We start from the raw sequence: 19,669 nt of genomic DNA, 5'->3' as shown, positions 1-19,669 counted from the left end.
GGATGAGATGGCTGGATGGCATCACCGACTCGATGGACGTAAGTCTGAGTGAACTCCGGGAGTTGTTGATGGACAGGGAGGCCTGGTGTGCTGCGATTCATGGGGTCGCAAAGAGTCGGACATGACTGAGCGACTGATCTGATCTGATCTGATGTAGTTAGTACTAACTACAGGATTTTAATCTGTTGCATCTGTCACTTCCAAGGAGGTTCTCTCTGTTTTAACTTCTTCTGTTTGCTGGTCTTCTGCCCTGACACAAGAGGGTGGTGTTGAACACGTTTTTAGGCTCACTTGTTCAGTCGCCCTGTGGGGAGGGAGGGATGCTGCAAACAAATAACACTGGCATGTGCTTGCAGTGTCTCAGCCACACTGGGCATGCCCCAGCTCACGGTGTGTGTGCCCTCCCTGCCCACACTGCTCAGGCTCTAGGTTGCTCCACTGGGAACCATCCCAGGCCCACCCTGGGCTACATACACCTCCCAGGTCTAAGACGCTCTGGTTCATGTACTCGGGTAGTCCTCGGAGGCGCAGACTCGGTTGGGCCTCTGTTTTGTGCCCTTCCCAGGTCCGCGCAGCTCAGGTGATGAGGTGTTTGGTGAGTGCGGTTACTGCAACTTATCACCTCCCCCATCCTTGCCCCTCAGTTTTCTGGGTGTACAGCTGGCACACCTTCTCAGGCGGATGTTGACGGTCCAGAACCTCAAGAAGTCTTAGTTAGCAAAGAAGCCTGCTTACAGTTTGGTAGATAATGTGTCTCTGGGGCCGCAATTGCCCCCTCTTGGCTCTGGCTGCCTGTCACCAGAGGGGGATCGTCTGCAGCAGGCTAGCTCTGTTCAGTCCTTTCTTCTGTGAGTGGGCCTGGTGGTGTCTTAGGTTAGGGCTTTTTGCGTGGTAGATATCCCACAGTCTGGTTTGCCAGCCCAAGTTAGTTCCTTCAGATTGCCCTTGGGGCATTCAGGCCCGGTCCTTACTCTAAGCAATGCAGCCCGTGCCTCCCTGTCCAGACCCCGCTTGCTAGTGGCAGGTGCAGGCGTCTGCACTGCTTCTCCACTGGGGGAGTTACCACTGGGCTCGTAATCTGTGGGTTTTAATTATTTATTTATTTTTCCTCCCAGTTATTTTGCCCTCTGTGGTTCCAAGGCTCTCCACAGATTCGGCAGTGAGAGTGCTTCCTGGTGTTTGGAAACTTCTCTCTTTTTAAGACTCCCTTCCCAGGACAGAGCTCTGTCCCTACCTCTTTTGTCTCTTTTTTGTCTTTTATATTTTTTCCTACTTCCTTTCGAAGACACTGGGCTGCTTTTATGTGTGCCTGATGTCCTCTGCCAGCATTCAGAAGTTGTTTTGTGGAATTTACTCAGTGTTAAAATGTTCTTTTGATGAATTTGTGGGGGAGAAAGTGGTCTCCTGATCCTATTCCTCCGCCATCTTAGGACTGCCCTCCCCAATTTATTGTTTAGTTGCACATTATTTAAGCCCTCACATGTTTGTGATTTTTGCAGTTTATTTCCATGTAGTTGATTTCTAGTCTAGTGTCATAGCATGGTGGTTAGAAAATATGGTTGATATGATTTCAGTTTTCTTAAATTTACCAAGACTTGTTTTGTCATCTAGCATGTGGTCTGTCCTGGAGAATGTTTCATGTGCACTTGAAAAGAATTCCTATTCTCTTGCTGTTCTACTCTGTAATTTTAAGGCCAGTGTTTACTGATTTTCTGTCTGGATGATCTGTCCATTGTGTAGGTGGAAAGTTAAAGTTTCCTATGTTTATTATGTTATTGTCAATTTTTTACTTTATGTCTGTTAATATTTGCTTTAGGCACTTATGTACTTATGCTGGGCACATATGTATTTACAAGTGTTATATATTCTTCTTGTATATATCCCTTTATCATTATGTAATGTCCTTCTTTGTCTTATTATAGTGTTTGTTTTAAGGTCTATTTTGTTTGATAGAAATATTGCTGCCTCTGCTTTCTTTCCATTTCCACTCCATGGCATATGTTTTTCCATTTTCTCATTTTCTATTCATGTGTGTCTTGAAAACCTAGGTGAATCTCTTATAAGTAGCATATATTGAGTTGGCCAAAAAGTTTTTTTGAGGCTCCAAGGGAACTCTTTGTTCAGCCCAATATATGGGCTTTATTTTTATATGCATTCAGCCACTCTTCTCTTTTAATTTGAAAGTGAAGTCCATTTATATCTAAAGTAATTCCCGATAGACATATTCCTTTGTGTTCCTTTATTTTACTTTTGCTGACTTCCCTTATGATTTGGTAACTATCTTCAGTATTATGCTTGGATTCTTTTCAGTTTTTGGTGTTCTGCATCTATTATGGATTTTCAGTTGTGCTTATCATTATATATATATATATATATATATATATATAATATTTATATTTATATAACCATATCTCATCCCTATGCCATCTCAGAGGTCTTTTAAAATATTCCCATATTTTTATTATTTTCTTTTTTTTCTGTTTGGCTAAAATAATTTCCTCTATTATGTCTTCCAGTTTGCTGATCTATCCCTAAGTATAATATTATCTAATCTACTGTTGACTCATCTAAGTGTGTTTTTTAATTGTTACTGCATTATTTATCTCTGTTTGGTTCCTCTTTATATTGGTTCCTCTTTTTTTACTGTTCTGTGTCCAACTGTTTTTTTGTCCTGAGTTCTTTGAGCATCTTTAAGATTATTGCTAGGAATGCTTTATTGGGTAGTTGCTTATCTCCAATTCAATTAGTTCTTCTGGGATTTTTTTCCCCTTGATCCTTCATTTGAAACATATTCCTATGTCACTTTATTTTGTCTAATTTTCTTTCATTTCTATGTATTTGGTAAGCTGTTTACATTTCCCTATCTTAGAGAAATGGCTTTATGTAGGAGACATACTATGGGGCTTAGCAGCATACTTCCTTCTTGTCACCAGAGCTATATGCTTTTGGAGTGGCCTCTGTATGGGTTATGTGGGTCTTTCTGCTATGATAAGCTGACAACTATAGAAACTTGTAAGCATGGCTGTCTCCTAGTCTAGTTGGCTGCCAGGCCCTGCCTTGCGTGGAGATTGCCAGCTTCTGGTATATGGGGCAGGGTCTTTCCATGGTTAGCTGCATGACCAGGAGAGTTCCCAAACTGGTGCCAGTCCACTGCTATATGGTGCCATGTCATGTATATGGTGTCAGGTAGTTGACTGCAGGGTTGGGATCCCAGAACTAGTATCCACCTGCTGTTGGGTTGGACCATAGCCAAAGGCAGGTGGCTGAGAAGCTGAAGCTGTCCTGGGGCTGGTGTCAACCTCCTCGTGGGTGGATCTGGTGCTCTGGGTATCCTAATGTTGCTGCCTTCCCACTAGTGGGTGAATTTTGATCCCCAAAAATACTGCCAGCACATTATGTGCAGAGCTAAGATCTGAGGTCTCTGGCTATGGGATGGAGTACTAGAGCTGGTATCCACCCAATAGTAGATAGAGCTAGGAACAAAAGAGTTCTGGGGCTAGTTCTGGCCCACTGGATCCTGGGGTCTCTGGGTGCAGTGTGAAAAGGTCCCAGAATTGGTGTCCACCCACAAGTGAGAAGGTCTAGGACCCAATCATCCTAGGCCTAATTCCCACTGCTGAGGAGTAAGACTGGACCCAAGGGCTAGTTCAGGCCCACTGGTAGGTCGAGCTTGATACTGAGTACTCTAGCTCTGAGATCTTGAATTCACAGACCTGTTGTCCTGTTGGGGATGAGGCTGTGTTTTGGGTGTTGTGGTGAGTAGGGCCAGTTTCAAGGGAGCTAAGAGGAGGCTCTACATCAAACAGCCTGTTAGAGAAAGGACCTCAAAATGGTGTTTCCAACAGTGCTGATGTTGGTCCAACATCAGGACACCCCTGAGATCTCTTGGAACTGGCCCTGTTCACCACAACACACAAAACCTACCCTCACCCACAACAGGACAACAGGTCCAAAAATGGCTGCCACCACTGTTTATAACCCTAGAGTGAGTCCCAATTGCCTTCTCTGAGAGAATTTCCAAGATCAGCAAGTGAATATAACCCAAGATCCTTTCAAATTGTTACTTGTGTCCTGGGTCTCAGAGCTTGTGAGATTTAGCGTGTGTCCTTTTGGAGGGGAGTCGGTATTTCCCACAGCACTTAAGTTTTCCTGAAAGTAAGCCCCACTAGCCTTGAAAGCCAAATGTTATAGAGGCTTATCTTTCTAGTGAAGGGTCTCTGGCCTGGGGAGCTCAGTGTGGGGCTTGGACCCTTATTCCTTGTGCATAATCTCTGCAATTGCAGTTATTCTCCTGTTTGGAGGTCACTTACCCAGGGATATGACTCTTGACTATAATGTGTCCACTCCTCCTTTCCATCTTGTGGCTGCTTCTTTACATCTTTAGTTGTAAAATATCTTTTCTGTTAGTGTTCAAGTTGTTCTCATCAATAATTGACCAGTAAGTATTTGTAATTGTGGTGTGCTTGTGTAAAAAAAGATCTCTAGTCTTTGACATTCTGTTGTTTTCCTCTATTGCTTTGCACTGATCGCTGAGGAAGGCTTTCTTATCTCTTCTTGCTATTCTTTGGAACTTTGCATTCAGATGCTTATATCTCTCCTTTTCTCCTTTCCTTTTCACTTCTCTTCTTTTCACAGCTATTTGTAAGGCCTCCCCAGACAGCCATTTTGATTTTTTGCATTTTTTTCCATGGGGATGGTCTTGATCTCTGTCTCCTGTACAATGTCACAAACCTCATTCCATAGTTCATCAGGCACTCTATCTATCAGATCTAGTCCCTTAAATCTATTTCTCACTTCCACTGTATAATCATAAGGGATTCGATTTAGGTCATACCTGAATGGTCTAGTGGTTTTCCCTACTTTCTTCAATTTAAGTCTAAATTTGGCAATAATGAGTTCATGCTCTGAGCCACAGTCAGCTCCCAGTCTTGTTTTTGTTGACTGTATAGAGCTCCTCCATCTTTGGCTGCAAAGAATATAATCAATCTGATTTTGGTGTTGACCATCTGGTGATGTCCATGTGTAGAGTCTTCTCTTGTGTTGTTGGAAGAGGGTGTTTGCTATGACCAGTGTATTTTCTTGGCAAAACTCTATTAGTCTTTGCCTTGCTTCATTCTGTATTTTAAGGCCAAATTTGCCTGTTACTCCAGGTGTTTCTTGACTTCCTACTTTTGCATTCCATCCCCTATAAGGAAAAGGACATCTTTTTTGGGTGTTATTTCTAAAAGATCTTGTAGGTCTTCATAGAACCGTTCAACTTCAGCTTCTTCAGTGTGACTGGTTGGAGCATAGACTTGGATTACTGTGATATTGAATGGTTTGCCTTGGAAATGAACAGAGATCATTCTGTCGTTTTTGAGATTGCATCCAAGTACTGCATTTTAGACTCTTTTGTTGACCATGATGGCTGCTCCATTTCTTCTGAGGGATTCCTGCCTGCAGTAGTAGATATAATGGTCATCTGAGTTAAATTCACCCATTCCAGTCCATTTTAGTTCACTGATTCCTAGAATGTCGATGTTCATTCTTGCCATCTCTTGTTTAACCACTTCCAATTTGCCTTGATTCATGGACCCGACATTCCAGGTTCCTATGCAATATTGCTCTTTACAGCATCAGACCTTGCTTCTATCACCAGTCACATCCACAACTGGGTGTTCTTTTTGCTTTGGCTCCATCCCTTCATTCTTTCTGGAGTTATTTCTCCACTGATCTCCAGTAGCATGTGGGGCACCTACTGACCTGGGGAGTTCCTCTTTCAGTATCCTATCATTTTGCCTTCTCATACTGTTCATGGGGTTCTGAAGGCAAGAATACTGAAGTGGTTTGCCATTCCCTTCTCCAGTGGACCACATTCTGTCAGAAATAGAGTAAATTCAAAGAAATAGAGGAAAACAACAGAATGGGAAAGACTAGAGATCTCTTCAAGAAAATTAGAGATGCCAAGGGAACATTTCATGCAAAGATGGGCTTGATAAAGGACAGAAATGGTATGAACCTCACAGAAGCAGAAGATATTAAAGAGAGGTGGTAAGAATACACAGAAGAACTGTACAAAAAAAGATCTTCATGACACAGATAATCACAGTGGTGTGATCACTCACCTAGAATCACATATCCTGGAATGTGAAGCCAAGTGGGCCTTAGAAAGCATCACTACGAACAAAGCTAGTGGAGGTGATGGAATTCCAGTTGAGCTATTTCAAATCCTGAAAGATGATGCTGTGAAAGTGCTGCACTCAATAGGCCAGCCAATTTGGAAAACTCAGCAGTGGCCACAGGACTGGAAAAGGTCAGTTTTCATTCCAATCCCAAAGAAAGGCAATGCCAAAGAACGCTCAAACTACCACACAATTGCACTCATCTCACACGCTAGTAAAGTAATGCTCAAAATTCTCCAAGCCAGACTTCAGCAATACGTGAACCATGAACTTGCAGATGTTCAAGCTGGTTTTAGAAAAGGCAGAGGAACCAGAGACCAAATTGCCAACATCTGTTGGATCATCAAAAAAAAGCAGGAGACTTCCAGAAAAACATATCTTTCTGCTTTATTGACTATGCCAAAGCATTTGACTGTGTGGATCACAATAAACTGTGGAAAATTCTGAAAGAGATGGGCATACCAGACCACCTGATCTGCCTCTTGAGAAATTTGTATGCAGGTCAGGAAGCAACAGTTAGAACTGGACATGGAACAACAGACTGGTTTCAAAGAGGAAAAGGAGTACGTCGAGGCTGTATATTGTCACCCTGCTTATTTAACTTCTATGCAGAGTACATCATGAGAAACGCTGGGCTGGAAGAAGCACAAGCTGGAATCAAGATTGCCAGGAGAAATCTCAATAACCTCAGATATGCAGATGACACCACCCTTATGGCAGAAAGTGAAGAGGAACTAAAAAGCCTCTTCATGAAGGTGAAAGAGGAGAGTGAAAAAGTTGGCTTAAAACTCAACATAAAGAAAACGAAGATCATGGCATCTGGTCCCATCACTTCATGGGAAGTAGATGGGTAAACAGTGGAAACAGTGTCAGACTTTATTTTTCTGGGCTCAAAAATCACTGCAGATGGTGACTGCAGCCATAAAATTAAAAGACGCTTACTTCTTGGAAGGAAAGTTATGACCAACCTAGATAGCATATTCAAAAGCAGAGACATTTCTTTGCCAACAAACGTCCGTCTAGTCAAGGCTATGGTTTTTCCAGTGGTCATGTATGGATGTGAGAGTTGGACTGTGAAGAAAGCTGAGCACTGAAGAATTGATACTTTTGAACTGTGGTGTTGGAGAAGACTCTTGAGAGTCCCTTGGACTGCAAGGAGATCTAACCAGTCCATTCTGAAGGAGTTCAGCCCTGGGATTTCTTTGGAAGGAATGATGCTAAAGCTGAAACTCTAGTACTTTGGCCACCTCATGTGAAGAGTTGACTCATTGGAAACGACCCTGATGCTGGGAGGGATTGGGGGCAGGAGGAGAAGGGATCGACAGAGGATGAGATGGCTGGATGGCATCCCTGACTCGATGGACGTGAGTCTGAGTGAACTCCCGGAGTTGGTGATGGACAGGGAGGCCTGGAGTGCTGCGATTCATGGGGTCGTAAAGATTCGGACACGACTGAGCAACTGAATTGAACTTCACTGAACTGTGGCAGAAGGTGAGATCAGGGTCTTCCTACTCTGTCACCTTGGCCACTCCACCTCTGTATATTTTTTTTAATAAGGCTAGGATTGTGTTACTCTCCTGTGCATTTAAAAATGTGTAGACAATTCATCTGTGTCCATCTGTTTTCAATTTGCATTTTGCTTCTTACAAGAGAAGGTGAAAATTTTGTACCCGTTGTTGAGGAACAGGTGTACAATTGATTTTGTTATTTATCCTTTTCTGTAAGGAAAGATATTTTCTCATACACATGCTCCATAGAACAATGCTTCCATTTTGACAGAAAATATAAGCATTAATTTTTTTTTTTAAGAATCATCATTTTGAGGATGAATGGAAGAGAGCCATGTTTAATTGAGGGACGTTTATATAAAACTTTTTTATATAAAACTTTTTTAAAGAAAGATCTTCAAGGTGACATAGATAAATTGATAGAGCATATAGATTATTCTTTTAATTTTAAAAGTAATTCTTTTCTTACATTACTTTGGAAGCATCCCAAAATTCAAGAGAGAGAGTTTTAAAACCCTCTTTCCTATGCTGAATTTCCAAAGCACTATCCTTGCATTTCACACATGACTGAAGAACCAAACTACCACTCTCTGAAAATCCATCAGAAAATTCTGAGATCTTAAAATAATATACAACTGGATCAAAACAGCAATTTAGATTTACAAGAAACAGGGAAATTATATGAAAAAATAGAGTGCTCTTAACAAAGGAGCAGTTTTAAAAGAGTTTATTGCTTCACCACCATTAAGAATGAGAAATTGAGGTAGTAAGGTGTGAAACACACAATGAATACTACCACACACATCAGGACCATCCACAAAGCCTTTTTTCTCTTTGGTAGTTTTATGAAGAACTTGGAATTCTTGTAAAAGTTTTCCTGTTCTCCCTGTACAATAAGTAATTATTACAACAGAGAATACAAACTCTCCAAGTTCAACTACAGTTATCATGCCAATAGTAGATGCTATGCTAATGTATTGAAGCCCTAAATCAGCAAGTCAGGGCTCAGAGGGTTCAGTGTTGTCATCTAATCCAACATTTCTCAGAATTGGAAGTGGTAAACAGGCAGTCCCTACCATCACTCAGATTGCAGCACTGATGCTCAGATCGTACCTATTCCAGCCTCTGGTCATGAAGGGCTTGAGGAGAAAGAAGTATCTCTGAAGACTGTTACATGTCAAGAAACAAATGCTGGCATAGATATTGAGATAATTCAGGTAAAAGTACAGAAAGAAAAGGGTCCTCTGGAAAGGCCAATGGTGGCTGATTTAATAGTAAATCCAGAGGAGTAAGGACAGCAAGTGAGCACAATTAGCCACAGATAAGTTGATCATGGAAATAATGGCTTTATTATTCTTGCTGATGAAGTGACACAGAACCCACAAGGCTATACTGTTGGCCCATAGACTAGGGATTAATCTTAGGATGTAAGTAGCTGCATAGAGGGAGTACTGAAATGATATTTGAAGATCAGTGTACTTTGCTCTTATACTGTTTGTGCTGTTGCTTCCCATCCTTCCTTAGGGAAAGCATCAGAATGAGTATTTCTGCAGAAAATAGTCTATAAATATAGTCAAGGGCATATCAGTCCATGTTTGGGTATGCAAATAAACTTGTCTAGCAAAGAGGTATACAAGTGTTAACTTTCATGAATTCAAAAGATCTTTTCTATGTAAACTGAAAATAGCTTGCCAATCTACAACTGGATAACAGTATTGTCGAAGATATTTTGGGGAATCAAAAAAAAATCACTATATTGGCAGTAGCCTCAGTCAGGTTTTTTCCTTAGTAGTCAAAAGAAGAAGTAATCAAGCTTGCAGAGATAACCAACAAGCAAGTCTTCACTGACAAATAGTCCCTAAACATATATTTTAAGATTCTTGTTTTCCATTCGGTTTTACAATTCTATCTGTATTGTCAAAATTTGAGATCTAGCTTTCCCTATCATCAGCCTATTTTGAATGGCAACCTTACCAGGGATTAGATGACTGCTGAAATGAGCCTATGAACATTTAGGAATGAAACGTGGGATAAAGGCCTGGGAAAGAGCTGGCTGGTCACTAGGCCTTGGGAAGATAAGGGTTTGGAAAAAATAGTGCAACTCAGATAACCATTGTCTCTTTCAGAATTTGTCTAAGAGCACAATTAGCTCTGTTTATATAACTTTGCACTTTCTTGAAGCTTCAGTAACTTTAGAGATCTGTGTTTATTAATAAAATTTCAGTAGCTTCAGACATTCATGTTTATTGAGACTATCCTTGCAAACATTGCAAGCAACTACCAGAGTGTGTAAAGGACTAAAGGATATCTGGTGGTAGATGTAGCAAAAGGGGTTGCCTCTACTTCAGCTCTTAGGGGAAGTTCAGTGAAAAAGTTGTTAATGTGGACAGTTACATTTCTAGCAATCATAATTTTTAGAAATCCTTACCTCTAGTAAGCCAAAAACCCACATCCCTGGCATTTCAACCAGTTTTGCCTACCAAAACTAAATAAATCCTACTTCCTGTTATGCATGAAACTCTTGAAATATCTAAGGATAGCAATTCTGTCATTTCTCAAATCTTCCATTATCCAGGTTAAATATCCATCCCAGATATGAAATAGTTCTTGTACTTGGCTTTGGATCAGAACATTTTCCTTTTAGTCAAAAGGGACTACAATACAGCTTATTTTACCCATGAAAATGACAGTTTAGGAACCCCGATATTTGATTTTTTAGGAAATATAACATGCATTTTATTGCAGGACAAAAGGATAAATGCTTTAATACTCTCCTGTGATTTTTATCACTTGTAAAAGCAGTTAGTTTGCTTCACATTTATAAAATTAAAAGGAAAATAAGACAGACTTAACATTAACTATTGAAAGCAATATAGGGTCAAGGACAATGATTAACACAACCAATTAAAAAAATGTAAAAGTCAGTCCACCCATGCACAGTTCATACAGTGCCAAACAACCTATTTGGTTCATTTGTGTTGACTACATGGGGCTCTCTGATAAACTGTATTTGCTAACTGACTGTTGATTGCAATCAATCAGTTCATTCTGATAAACAACTACTTTATTTATTTTTTTAAATTTTATTTTATTTTTATTTTTTTTATTTTTTTTTATTTTTATTTTTTTTTTAATTTTATTTTATTTTTAAACTTTACATAACTGTATTAGATTTGCCAAATATCAAAATGAATCCGCCACAGGTTTACATGTGTTCCCCATCCTGAACCCTCCTCCCTCCTCCCTCCCCATTCCATCCCTCTGGGTCGTCCCAGTGCACCAGCCCCAAGCATCCAGTATCGTGCATCGAACCTGGACTGGCAACTCATTTCATACATGATATTTTACATGTTTCAATGCCATTCTCCCAAATCTTCCCACCCTCTCCCTCTCCCACAGAGTCCATAAGACTGTTCTATACATCAGTGTCTCTTTTGCTGTCTCGTACACAGGGTTATTGTTACCATCTTTCTAAATTCCATATATATGCGTTAGTATACTGTATTGGTGTTTTTCTTTCTGGCTTACTTCACTCTGTATAATAGGCTCCAGTTTCATCCACCTCATTAGAACTGATTCAAATGTATTCTTTTTAATGGCTGAATAATACTCCATTGTGTATATGTACCACAGCTTTCTTATCCATTCATCTGCTGATGGACATCTAGGTTGCTTCCATGTCCTTGCTATTATAAACAGTGCTGCGATGAACATTGGGGTACTCGTGTCTCTTTCCCTTCTGGTTTTCTCAGTGTGTATGCCCAGCAGTGGGATTGCTGGATCATAAGGCATGTCTATTTCCAGTTTTTTAAGGAATCTCCACACTGTTCTCCATAGTGGCTCTACTAGTTTGCATTCCCACCAACAGTGTAAGAGGGTTCCCTTTTCTCCACACCCTCTCCAGCATTTATTACTTGTAGACTTTTGGATTGCAGCCATTCTGACTGGCGTGAAATGGTACCTCATAGTGGTTTTGATTTGCATTTCTCTGATAATGAGTGATGCTGAGCATCTTTTCATGTGTTTGTTAGCCATCTGTATGTCTTCTTTGGAGAAATGTCTATTTAGTTCTTTGGCCCATTTTTTGATTGGGTCATTTATTTTTCTGGAGTTGAGCTGTAGGAGTTGCTTGTATATTCTCGAGATTAGTTGTTTGTCAGTTGCTTCATTTGCTATTATCTTCTCCCATTCTGAAGGCTGTCTTTTCACCTTGCTAATAGTTTCCTTTGATGTGCAGAAGCTTTTAAGGTTAATTAGGTCCCATTTGTTTATTTTTGCTTTTATTTCCAATATTCTGGGAGGTGGGTCATAGAGGATCCTGCTGTGATGTATGTCAGAGAGTGTTTTGCCTATGTTCTCCTCTAGGAGTTTTATAGTTTCTGGTCTTACGTTTAGATCTTTAATCCATTTTGAGTTTATTTTTGTGTATGGTGTTAGAAAGTGTTCTAGTTTCATTCTTTTACAAGTGGTTGACCAGAGTTCCCAGCACCACTTGTTAAAGAGATTGTCTTTAATCCATTGTATATTCTTGCCTCCTTTGTCGAAGATAAGGTGTCCATATGTGCGTGGATTTATCTCTGGGCTTTCTATTTTGTTCCATTGATCTATATTTCTGTCTTTGTGCCAGTACCATACTGTCTTGATAACTGTGGCTTTGTAGTAGAGCCTGAAGTCAGGTAGGTTGATTCCTCCCGTTCCATTCTTCTTTCTCAAGATCGCTTTGGCTATTCGAGGTTTTTTGTTTTTCCATACAAATTGTGAAATTATTTGTTCTAGCTCTGTGAAGAATGCTGTTGGTAGCTTGATAGGGATTGCATTGAATCTATAGATTGCTTTGGGTAGTATACTCATTTTCACTACATTGATTCTTCCAATCCATGAACATGGTATATTTCTCCATCTGTTAGTGTCCTCTTTGATTTTATTTTATTTTTAAATTTTACATAATTGTGTTAGTTTTGCCAAATATCAAAATGAATCCTCCACAGGTATACATGTACTTTAAATGTGCTGTTGTTCCCTGCCCCCCACCACTGAGTTGATTGCTTTGCTTAATCGACCAGTTAGTTTAACAAAATGTAGCTAGGGCCAATACTATCTTTTTTGTGGTTTGTTTAGTCACTGAATTAACCAAAATAATTGATCTTATGTTCTCTATGTGGTGTGTGTGTGTGTGTGTGTGCGCGCGCGTGCGTGCACTCTCAGTTGTGTTCAACTAATAAAAAGCCATATAAGGTAGAACAAAATTATTCTTGAAATAAAACTTAAGGAACAGTTAATATATATGAACTCTTCTTTGATCAACTTTGATTTTGTTATAATAATTGTTAAAAATCGCTGAATGCCTACTTTGGACAAGGTGCTATACTTTATATGCACTCTCAATGGATCTTTCATAGCGATCCTATGCAACAATAAAATATTACCAGTATTTTACAAAAAGGAAAACTGAGGCCTCAAGAAAGGTAAGGCTCATCCTCCAAGAAAGCTTTTCCTGACCTCTCCAAACCACAGATCACTTCTATAACCTCAGAGTATCCCTAATTTTGATAATTATATTTAGTGCACTTCACACTCTGCTGCTGCTAAGTCGCTTCAGTTGTGTCTGACTGTGTGCGACCCCATAGATGGCAGCCCACTCACTAGCATGCTGCAATTATTTGCCTTTCCATGCAGTTAATTATGTTCCTTTGAATAGCCTGCAATCTACCACAGACATATAAAAAATGTGTTCTCTTATTTCTTCCTTTCTTCCATGATAAAGTGTCTAGTAATTGTCTTGTACATATTAGAGACCCACTAAGTGTTTATTGAATGAATGACTGAATAGTACAGGATGAATGGATGAATAAGGGGCAAAATGTCTTACCCAGAAGATAGAAATAAGTATTTGGAGAATTTGAATTTAGCTGTGATGTTTAACTTGACCACCAGGTGTCATAAGTATGCCAACATTCAAATATCTTTTGATATTTTAACACATAATTTATTTTAAAATTTCATTAATGGAGAAATCATAATAAAGAATAAAAGTATCAGTAACTTCCTGGTAACATCGGAAACACCTTTAAAATGGCATTTTAGAGAGCTTGAATTTATTTTATTTTTTTAGACATCATACTTCTCATATAATTCTCTGAAAATAGTTTGGTTTCTAAGTTAATTGCAGATTCCTAGAATATTAAAACTATTACAAGCCATTGAGATCTTCTGATCTCAGAACTTCTTATAGATGAGAAAACTAAGACCCAAAAGAGGGAAATTAAAATTTTCAAATTTGAAAAGAAAATTAGCAGCAAATGCTAGACCAAGGTCTCTTGTCTCCATCTACAGAGCAATTTCTAATTTTCCAGGAACTTCTAAGAAGAAAAATCATATTTTTGGAAAATTTCTACTACTTCAAACTTTCAGAAACAAACAAATGCCAGAGTTTAGAACACTAAACTTGACAGTATATTGTTACAGCAAAATGAATATTCCAGGACAAGTGCATTTTTTTTTTAACAGAATGAACATTTCCAAGTCTCAAATAATAACTGTGTATAAAGTCTGCTTAAAAGTCTTTGTTTTGAAATGTGTATTATTTCTTTACACAAGGAATGTAAAGTGGGTGAAAGTCACTCAGTCATGTCCAACTCTTTTTGACCCCCATGTACTATACAGTACATGGAATTCTCCAGGCCAAAATACTGGAATGGGTAACCTTTCTCTTCTCCAGGGGATCTTCCCAACCCAGGGATCAAACCCAGATCTCTTGCATTGCAGGCAGATTCTTTACCAGCTGAGCCACAAGGGAAGTCCAAGAATACTGGAGTGGGTAGCCTATCCTTTCTCCAGAGGATCTTCCCAACCCAGAAATCGAACTGGGGTCTCTTGCACTGCAGGCTGATTCTTTACCAACTGAACTATCAGGGAAGCCCACACAAAGAATAGAGTTTTACATTAGAAAATGCGTGTTTGTGTGTGAGCACGCACACTCAGTCATGTTCGACTCTTTGCAAACCCACCACAGGCTCTTCTGTCCATGGGATTTTCCAGGCAAGAATGCTCGAGTGGGTTGCCATTTCCTCCTCCAACAGGTCTTCCTGACTCCGGGTTGAACCCACATCTCCTGTAGCTCCTGCACTGCCAGCCAGATTCTTTATAACTGAGCCACCAGAGAATCCCTTACTTTAGAAAATATATGTAAGCAAAAACAAATAAAAATATATACCTATCTATAACAAATAATTCCAATGCAAACATTCTAGTATATAACCATTTACATTTTATTCTGTGGCTGTAAATCTGCAAGCTGATGTATATAAAGATATTTTTACCACTTTAACTCATATACATATATGTTTTATAATCATAGTTTGTATTCAATCATAGTTGCTCTGATTGTAGTGCCCTGTCATAAAGATGGCAAAAATAGCACATGAAAAGATGCCAAACATCACTAATTATTAGACAAATGCAAATCAAAACTACAATGAGGTATCATCTCACATTGGTCACAATGGTCATCATTAAAAAAATCTACAAACAATAAATGCTGGATTTGGCAAAACTAATACAATTATGTAAAGTTTAAAATAAAATAAAATTAAAAATAAATAAATAAATAAATGCTGGAGAGGGTGTGGAAAAAAGGAACCCTCTTACACTGTTGGTGGGAATGTAAATTGGTATAGCCACTAATGGAGAACAGTATGGAGGTTCCTCAAAGAAACCAAAAACAGAACTGCCATGTGACCCAGCAATCTAATTCCTGAACATGTATTTGGAGAAAACAATAATTCACAAAGAAACATGTACCCCAATGTTCATTGCAACAATATTTACAATAGCTAGGACATGGAAGCAACCTAAATGTCCTTTGACAGAGGAATGGATAAAGAAGATGTGGTATATATATACAATGCAATATTCAGGTACTAAAAGGAATGAAATATCCATTTGCAGAGACATAAATAGACCTAGAGACTGCCATGCAGGGTGAAGTAAGAAAAAAAAAAAGAAAAGAGAAAAATATTTTATATGAACACATATGTGGAATATAGAAAAAATGGCACAGATGAACTTATTTGCAAAGCAGAAATAGAATCACAGATGTAGAGAACAAACTTATGGATACCAAAGGGGAGTGGTAAGGGGGAGTGGGATTAATTGGGAGATTGTGATTAACATATATACACTACTATGTATAAAATAGATAACTAATAAGAACCTACTGTATAGCACGGGGAACTACTCGATGCTCTGTGGTGACCTAAACGGGAAGTAAATCTAAAACAGAAGGGATATATGTATACATACAACTGACTCACTTTGCTGTACAGCAGAAACTAACACAACATTGTGAAGCAACTATACTCCAATAAAAAAAAAAAATTAAAATGTAGTGTCTTGTCAATAAATAGACATCTAAATAGCCATTTAATGGTGTATTGCTCTTCATCATGCTGACTTCTAGAATTGTATAGCTGATCCTGTTCCTGATGCCAACTGTCTGGCTGTTCACATGTCCATACATACTCTTCGCTGAACCCAGGCTAGGTATGTCACAAGCTAAGAGGCTGGAAGGAGACACGAGGAGCCAGAGGAACAACAGATATGTTTATTTTCTCCTGGAAGAGGCAGCAGCCATAGCAGCAGCTATAGCATAACCTAACACAACACAACCTCTCTCCTGGCTGCTCAGCGGCCATAATATTATTCTCTCCTGGCTGATGCCGAAGCTGTAGCAATAGACATGCTATATTCTCTTCTGTCGTGGGTGACCCAACAGACACAGCCATGATGCAGCAATAATGCCACTGCTTTCTAGGTGGTGTTCATATATACCTAATGCACAAAGTAGCCTGTGACCAAAGGAGTACCTAGTGATGCACATGCACAGTGGTATGAGTGATCTCACCTGTTACATAAACCTCATGACATATATGTAAAATGCTATAAATGATCTCAGCTGTTACACAGTCATTATTTGCAAAACATAGGGCAAGAGAGCCTGAACACACCATCTTGACTAATTTGCTCTCTCTGCACAAATGGTTACTTAGAATTGCATCAGATTTATGTGTTATAATTTATTTAGTAGCATTGAGGGAGATTACCATTTTTTCACTGTTAGAAACAATGCTTGGCAAATATTCATGTATCCTCACATTTGTACATTTGAGTAACTATTTCCTTTGAATAAAGTCTTAAAAGTGGAATTTCTAGGTTTTTAGTATATAATGCCAAATCATTCTGCACAAAGGTAAACTATATGAAACTACAAAGCTAATGCTATTTCCTATAACATCACAATAGCAAATTTGTTAGTTTTAAAAATGCATCAAATTATTTTTAGCTAGAGGAAGAAATATGGTATACAGAATTCTGACTCATTCTTTAAGGCCTAGCTCAAAGTAACTACCTCTACCTAGGCACAAAGCAACCAGACAGAATTTATGACTCCTACCTTAACACAGTTCTTCACAAACTTGGCCATGCCTCAGAATCATCTGGAGAGCTGTACCATCCACAAAGTTTCTGTTTCAGTAGATCTGGTGTAAGGCCCCAAAATATATATCTCTAATAAGTTCCCATGTGATGTATGGACCACACACTGAAAACCACTGCCCTAAAACACTGTGTTATCTGAAAAAAATAATATGTTATCCTCACCAATATTGCAAATCATCTAATTAAGGCTATAGACTGAATGTTTAAGTGTTTATGTAACTTCCAAATTCATCTGTCCAAACCTAATCCACAATGAGATGGTATTTGAAGATGGGGCCTTTGGGAGGTGATTAAGTCATTAGAGGATTAATGCCCTTGTAAAAGAGACCCAAAGAACTCCCTGGCCCCTTCTATGAGTGAGAAGATGGCCATCTATGAGCCAGGAAGTAGGCTCTCACCAGATACCAAAACTGATGGCATCTTGATCTTAGAAGTCTTGGCCTCCAGAACTGTGAGAAATAAATGCATAAGCCACCCAATCTATGGGATTTTTTTTTTTTAGCATCCCAGAGTAAGTCAATTAATCATATAGCTTTTTCATCATAGATGAGGAAACTCACAGACAAGTTTGTGACCTAGCTTTCATAACTGTGCAATGCGATCTGTTCTATTTATCTACCTTCTATTATTTCTCCCATCTTGACCACATAGAAGAAAATGATAGTAAAATAAAACAAACAGAATGAGAAAAATATTGCATTATGTTTATTTTTTAGAAAATAATCAGGATTCCTATGTTTAAAAGTCTGCAGTTCTCTTAATACTATAATGAAAGGTTAAGTTTAAAAAAGCTTTTTATCCACCACAATGGATTTTTTAGAAAAATCTAACAAACTTGGGGCTTTTCAGGTGGCACTAATGGTAAAGATACTGCGTGTCAATGCAGCAGACATAAAAGACATGGGTTCAATCCATGAGTTATGGATCCTTTCACAAACATCTTCTTTAAACTTCACTGAAACAGAGATGGCACCAGTAGTGGGCAGAGAGTCTTACTCTTGAAATCCCACTGCAAGCACCCATGGCTTGGTCAATGGCCTCTTGAGGATTTCTCCAGTTTCCCTTCATAGGCCTATAGTTAGACTATATTGTTTAGAGACTATGACTCTTAAAATTGCTTTATGAGTGTCAAGCTCCATTTATTTCATTTAAAGTTTTTAGCCCTTCTTGAAATACTAGCTCTGCAAATATCTTTTAGGTAAATGGTAATCCTTCTAGACTGAAGACCACATCCTCTTTTTTCCAACTACAGGACCATGAATGCTTTCCACCTCTGTTTGTCAGTGCTTGCTAGACACAGCTGCTGGTTTTAGATAACAAAGGCTTGGATACAGAATAATCTCACCACTATTTTTCTCCATTGGTTTCATCTGAATTTCATGTTTCTTTCTAGAAATTAAGCCAGCGGAGATGGTTGCAGAGCATTACCTTTCCAGAAAGGTTAGCAATAAGAAATTGCCTGCTTCTTCATGGCCCAACACATTGGCCCCAATGATGGAGGATTCTACTCACAGAAAACTTTTAAAATAATTTGAATCTTCATATTCATGATCTCATTTAGTAAGGCACAGGCACAAAGTGGTAAAGTAACTTGTCTGAGGATAAAGAACACCATAGTTGACTTTGAAATGTAGCTAGAAATCACCCTCTCACTCTAATAATCTTTCTACTTGACCTGGCTGCCTCCATGATAAGAAAAGAAAGTTCTATATGAACCTACCCAAATACATATACACTTAATGGCAGGAAAAAGCATGGAATAGTTGAGTCGTGGGTTCAGGGGAAAGACAGATGGGTATCCATAAGAACTTTTTTGTCTTATTTTAATTATTTTATTTTTTAATTGGAGGATAACTACATAACAATATTGTGTTAGTTTCTACCATACATCAGCATGAATCAGCCAAAGGTATACATGTGTCCCCTCCTTCTTTAACCTCTTTTCCAACTCCCACCCCATCCCATCCCTATAGATTGTCACAGAGGAAATGTTTTATTACACTAATTTAGCCTTTCCTATTCTCCTCCACCTATAGCAGTCATTCTTTGAAGTACGCACAGGACTTGGGGCCCTTCTCTTCGTTAGCTTACTTTGTATAATTCAAGTACAAAACAACCCCCATCTGGGCCTTAGAATGCAACTTTCTCTCTAAATATAATAAATATTATTCAATTAATGTAACATTTTAACATGGTTTTAATATGTTAGACTTTGTTTTAGGTAATAATGATAAGGTGGTATATAGACAGGCATACTCTCTGCCTCATGGAGCTTTTAATCTCATAGTACTATATCTACCCCATTGTCTCTGCCCCCCAAAGCAATACTAACCCATCAAAGTTATATTTAAGTTGTATATTCTTAATGATGGTTTCTCTGAAAGCCTTTCATAGCCCTCCTGCTATATTCTCTTTCTAGAAATAGAATAAATAATGCAATGAACCAATTAACATTGAAATATTAGTTACTGGCTATAGCTTAAAACAGTATTTGTACTTAAGGGG

At 38.8% G+C, this 19,669-nt stretch overlaps 1 protein-coding gene across 1 annotated transcript; it reads right to left on the bottom strand.

Annotated features, from left to right (window-relative positions):
- Positions 1-7,566: 7,566 nt before the first annotated feature.
- On the bottom strand, positions 7,567-10,730 carry LOC102415058 (P2Y receptor family member 10). Its single transcript, XM_025276730.3, is given in 3 exon segments — positions 7,567-8,398; positions 8,400-8,502; positions 8,504-10,730. Coding segments are annotated over 3 exon segments (1,047 nt in total). The 5' UTR covers positions 9,184-10,730; the 3' UTR covers positions 7,567-8,134.
- Positions 10,731-19,669: the final 8,939 nt, after the last annotated feature.

The sequence above is a fragment of the Bubalus bubalis genome, chromosome X (assembly GCF_019923935.1).
Source record: "Bubalus bubalis isolate 160015118507 breed Murrah chromosome X, NDDB_SH_1, whole genome shotgun sequence".
Taxonomy (NCBI): Eukaryota; Metazoa; Chordata; class Mammalia; order Artiodactyla; family Bovidae; genus Bubalus; species Bubalus bubalis.
This window is presented reverse-complemented; position numbering and strand designations above follow the sequence as displayed.